Genomic DNA, 5,104 nt, shown 5'->3' on the forward strand with positions numbered 1-5,104 from the left:
AGTGGAGAATGTAATGTGTACAGGTGAGGCTCTTAGCTTATAACCAGGTCGCACTTCATTAGGATCACCTGTGTATCCTGGTAGCACTGCTGGAAGAAAATACTGCTTGGATGTACTATCATAATGCTTAGTTTGAACTTGAGCTGCAAGACGAAAATGAACTAAAAATTCAATTATTTCTGTTGGATCAATACCACTTGACTGCCATACTTCTTGATAGAGTGGTTGAACAAGAATGCCTTTATTTCGCAACAAATACCATTTTTTCCCTCCACTCCATCCTTTTTCTAGTGGGAACACCTTCCCGATGGTATCAACAAACCATTTTGGACTGAGAATGACTTTTTTAGTCAGCCCTTTTATTTTGGGATAGTAAAGCAGAACTCCCAGCTCATGATAGAACTTCAATACTTCAGGAATGTCACCTGCTGGTATATGACACGCTTTTCCAATAGCAATTGCCTCAGATACCCCAATGACATTCTGCTTTAGCTCTTGAAGAACTTTGCGAAAGAGAAACCAATTAACAGGGGTTTTGACAACTAAATTACTGATAAAACTATCAATTGCTCCACGTAATTTTGTAATGCTTGGATCTTCTTCTTCTCCTTTGCCTGAGGTCGTATTATCAACGATTAGCACATCTTCAATAAGATCTGCAAACTCTTTCTTCTCATACAGGGACTGTATTTGCTTTTTTACTTTTTTCTTGCCCTTTTCATTTAGCATGTCACCACGAGTGCCAATACAATAGAGACTAGGAGAAGATGAAGTATCATCTATGTTGTGCTTGACCATGAAGTAGCTGCATCTTGAATCATTTATTTTGCGCTTTACGAGATAACAATGTATTGTAGACATCCATTTAGCCATTAGATCACTTGTGCTTTCATTCACTACCTCACCAAACAGCACTTCACCATCAGGAGTATTCTGACGTGACTGCCATCTTTCTCTGAAATCCTTTGAGGCATCAAACAGGAGGAGAAACATTGTACGAGGAGTGAGGAAGGCTGGGAGAATCTCAAGGAACACTGGCTGACCACCACAATCCCATATATGAAGAAATGGCTAAAAATTAACATCATTATGTTACAATGCAATTTAATGTACACAAGTACACATGACTCACTTGAACATGAGAGTCTGCCATTTGATATGTACGAGCTCTTTTAAGTAACACTTTGATTTTTGCATCTAGATCTGAAGATTTGGCACTACTTTTTGTGGAAGATAAATCAAGTGAACCAGATACTAAACTTGATTCAGATGCAACATCAGAGGATGATTTAGATAGACTGGATTCAAACAAACGAGCCAGCTCCTTTAGTTCATCTTCTTCTGTGCTTTCTCTCCATTTTTTATCTCTCAATTTTTCTCTCATTGTTTTCCACTCATGTCCAAATGGTCGTACAGAGGATACATCAGATACAATGGTGCTTGTAGTATGAGGATTGAAAGGTTCTTCCATTAATGAACGCTTGAGACACGTCTTGCCAGTACCAGCTGATCCCAGTAACATCAGACGAGCATACGCTACATCAGCACTTCCTTGTTCTTCGAGAGCTCTCTGATATCTTTCATATGGACCTAAACAATAAATATATATAGGATAAGTAACTAGAAACAAATCTGTTGTATTGGCAATTGGCAATCCTGTGAAAAAAAATAACTCTGCCATTTCTGTATGCTAGGTTAAAAAGTGTCAGTTATAAAGTTATAAAGTGTCAGTTATAAGTGTCAGTTATAAAGTCAGTTATAATTGCAGACAAATTTGAAAATATATACATGTAATATGATTATCACTATATGTACTCTTGCTATAGTTTACTGCATTTACTTACTTCTATTCTACAAGATAGCAACGATGTCAGGAATTTTGGAATAAAAATTAGCTATACATATTGCATCACTTACAATGAGCTAAAAAGGCAACACAATGATTAACATTAAAAAATAAAATCACAGAATTTACATGCAATGTGACTTACTGCCTAAAAGTTTGTCAACAACACAGTTTAGTAAAGTATCACAATGGTATAGAAGAAAAGAATCAAATTACACATTCACATGTGATGTGACTTACTTGCTGAAAGATTGTGAATAACACAGTTTAGTAAAGTATCACAATGGTATCATAGAAGAAAAGAATAAAATTACACATTCAAATGTGACGTGACTTACTGCCTGAAAGATTGTGAATAACACAGTTTAGTAAAGTATCGCAATGGTATCATAGAAGAAGAAAATAAAATTACACATTCACATGTCACATACATGTAGCTTACATTCTGAAAGATTGTGTATAACACGTACAGTTTAGAAAAGTATCACAATGGTATCATATAAGAAAATTATAAATTCATATGTGACATGACTTACACACTGAAAGATTGTCATCAACACAGTTTAAATTAGTAAAGTATCACAATGGTATCATAGAAGAAATGGAATAAAATTAGAAATTCACGTGTGATGTGACTTACCATCTAAAAGATTTTGAATTACACAGTTTAGTAAAGTATTAATTATATCATAGAAAAAGAATAAAATTACGCATTCACATGTGACATGACTTACTATCTGTAAGATTGTGAAAAACACAGTTAGTAAAGTATCACAATGGCATCATAGAAAAAAAGAATAAAATTACACATTCAAGTGTGAGGTAACTTACTGACTGAAAGATTGTGAATAACACAGTTTAGTGAAGTATCACAATGGCATCATAGAAAAGAATAAAATTACAAATTTACATGTGATGTGACTTACCACCTGAAAGGTTGGGAATAACACAGTTTAGTAAAGTATCACAATGGTATTGTAAAAGAAAAGAATAAAATTACACATTTGCATGTGACTTGACTTACTCTCTGAAAAATTGTGAATAACACAGTTTAGTAAAGTATCACAATGGTATTATAGAAGAAAAGAATAAAATGACACATTCATATGTGATGTGACTTACCAACTAAAAGATTGTGAATTAAAGTATCACAATGGTATCATAAAAGAAAAGAATAAAATTACAGATTTGCATGTGATGTGACTTACCAACTAAAAGATTGTGAATTAAAGTATCACAATGGTATCATAGTGAAAAGGATTAAAATTACACATTTACACGTGATGTGACTTACTCTCTAAAGGTGAATATAACAGTTTAGTAAAGTATCACAATGGTATCATAGAAGAAAAGGATAAAATACATATTAACATGTGACATCACTTACATCCTGAAAGATGGTGAATAACACAGTTTAGTAAAGTATCATAATTATCATAGTGAAAAGGATTAAAATTACACATTTACATGTGATGTGACTTACTCTCTAAAGGTGAATAACACAGTTTAGTAAAGTATCACAATGGTATCATAGAAGAAAAGAATAAAATTACACATTCACATGTGACGTCACTTACATCCTGAAAGATGGTGAATAACACAATTCAATATAGTATCACAATTATGATAAAAAAGAATAAAATTACACATTCACATTTGAAGTGACTTACATCCTGAAAGATGGGTGAATAACACAGTTTAGTAAAGTATCACAATTATCATAGAAGAAAAGAATAAAATTACACATTCACATGTGACATGACTTACCCACTGAAAGATTGCAAGTTTAGTAAAGTATCACAATGGTATCATAGAAGAATAGAATAAAATTACACATTCACATGTGATGTGACTTACTAGCTAAAAGATTGTGAATAACACAGTTTAGTAAAGTATCACAATGGTATCATAGAAGAAAAGAATAAAATACATATTAACATGTGACGTCACTTACATCCTGAAAGATGAGTAAATAACACAGTTTAGTAAAGTATCACAATTATCATAAAAGAAAAGAATAAAATTACACATTCACATGTGACATGACTTACCCACTAAAAGATTACAAGTTTAGTAAAGTATCACAATGGTATCACAGAAGAATAGAATAAAATTACACATTCACATGTGATGTGACTTACTAGCTAAAAGATTGTGAATAACACAGTTTAGTAAAGTATCACAATGGTATCATAGAAGAAGAGAATAAAATTACACATTTGACATGACTTACTGCCATCTTTTGAGAATGTTATGAACCTGTGATACAATGAGAATAATGGAAAGCTAAAAATATCAATAGCCAATAACAAGTTGTAGGTCAAAAAGATCATGAAATTGGAAAATAGACATTGATTGCAGTTTGCATGTACCATATGTGTATTAATGTATTATTATATATTAATGTGTGTATTAATGGAATATGATGTTAAAAGTTATTAATTGCTAATTTTTTTTGCAAATTTTGTGATTTATGGTATGCATCATATCTACTGTACCTAGTCTTGTGTACCCAGACTCCTCCGCTGTTTGATGTTGGGCCGCCCCAATGTCAATAAAGGGAAGAGCCTGGCTATGCGAGACTAGTATCTACCCAGAGGAGGTTAAACAAAGTCACTGAATTAACAAAGTCACTGAATTTATGTGGTTGCAACTAAAGTGTACAAAATTTAAATTAGCTGAACTTTCTATTAACCACCTCCTGGCATTGGTGAAAAACAAAGAAAAACAAAGAGCATGGCTCACTAAAGTAACTCCAATTTAATATGCAAGTAATTCATATTAACAGCCTATTAAAATGCCACACCTTCCTGCATCAATCTTACACACAAAAGGATAAGTGATGAATTTAACTGGAACACCTGAGGTGTTCCAATTAAATTCATCACTTGTCCTTTTGTGTGTAAGTTAGGAATGAAGCACCATGGTGCGTGGACTCGCCTGCTGAGATTCACCTGAGGGATAATATGTGTTACTTGTACTGCTCCCATCATGATTTGAAAAAAGGATACTAGATTTTGAGTAAACTGCAACAATGCAATTACTGCACTGATCCATAAAATAAATTATAGGTGTGGTCAGCACTTAGCAGTGCAGATAGGGGTGTCCCGATTATTCCGGAATAATTTTGGGAATAATAGGTAGCACTTCAATTCCAGAATAATGCTGGCCTAATGGATGGATCAGTAGTCAAACTCCAATTAAAGAGCAGCAAATGCACAATTTTTGAATTTTTTAATGCCTGAGCTAGTTGTAACT

The 5,104-nt window shown here is 33.3% G+C and overlaps 1 protein-coding gene across 1 annotated transcript in view; it reads right to left on the bottom strand.

Annotated features, from left to right (window-relative positions):
• The window catches only part of LOC109586566 (uncharacterized), a 1,727-nt gene extending 46 nt beyond the window's left edge, over positions 1–1,681 (bottom strand). The window contains exons 1-2 of the mRNA XM_020002767.1: positions 1,133–1,681; positions 22–1,071 (exon numbers count right to left, since the gene is read on the bottom strand). Coding sequence (XP_019858326.1) covers positions 22–1,071; positions 1,133–1,681 — 1,599 coding nt within the window. The remainder of the gene's footprint in view (positions 1–21; positions 1,072–1,132) is intronic.
• Positions 1,682–5,104: the final 3,423 nt, after the last annotated feature.

The sequence above is a fragment of the Amphimedon queenslandica genome, unplaced genomic scaffold (genome assembly GCF_000090795.2).
Source record: "Amphimedon queenslandica unplaced genomic scaffold, v1.1 AMPQUscaffold_12836, whole genome shotgun sequence".
NCBI lineage: Eukaryota > Metazoa > Porifera > Demospongiae > Haplosclerida > Niphatidae > Amphimedon > Amphimedon queenslandica.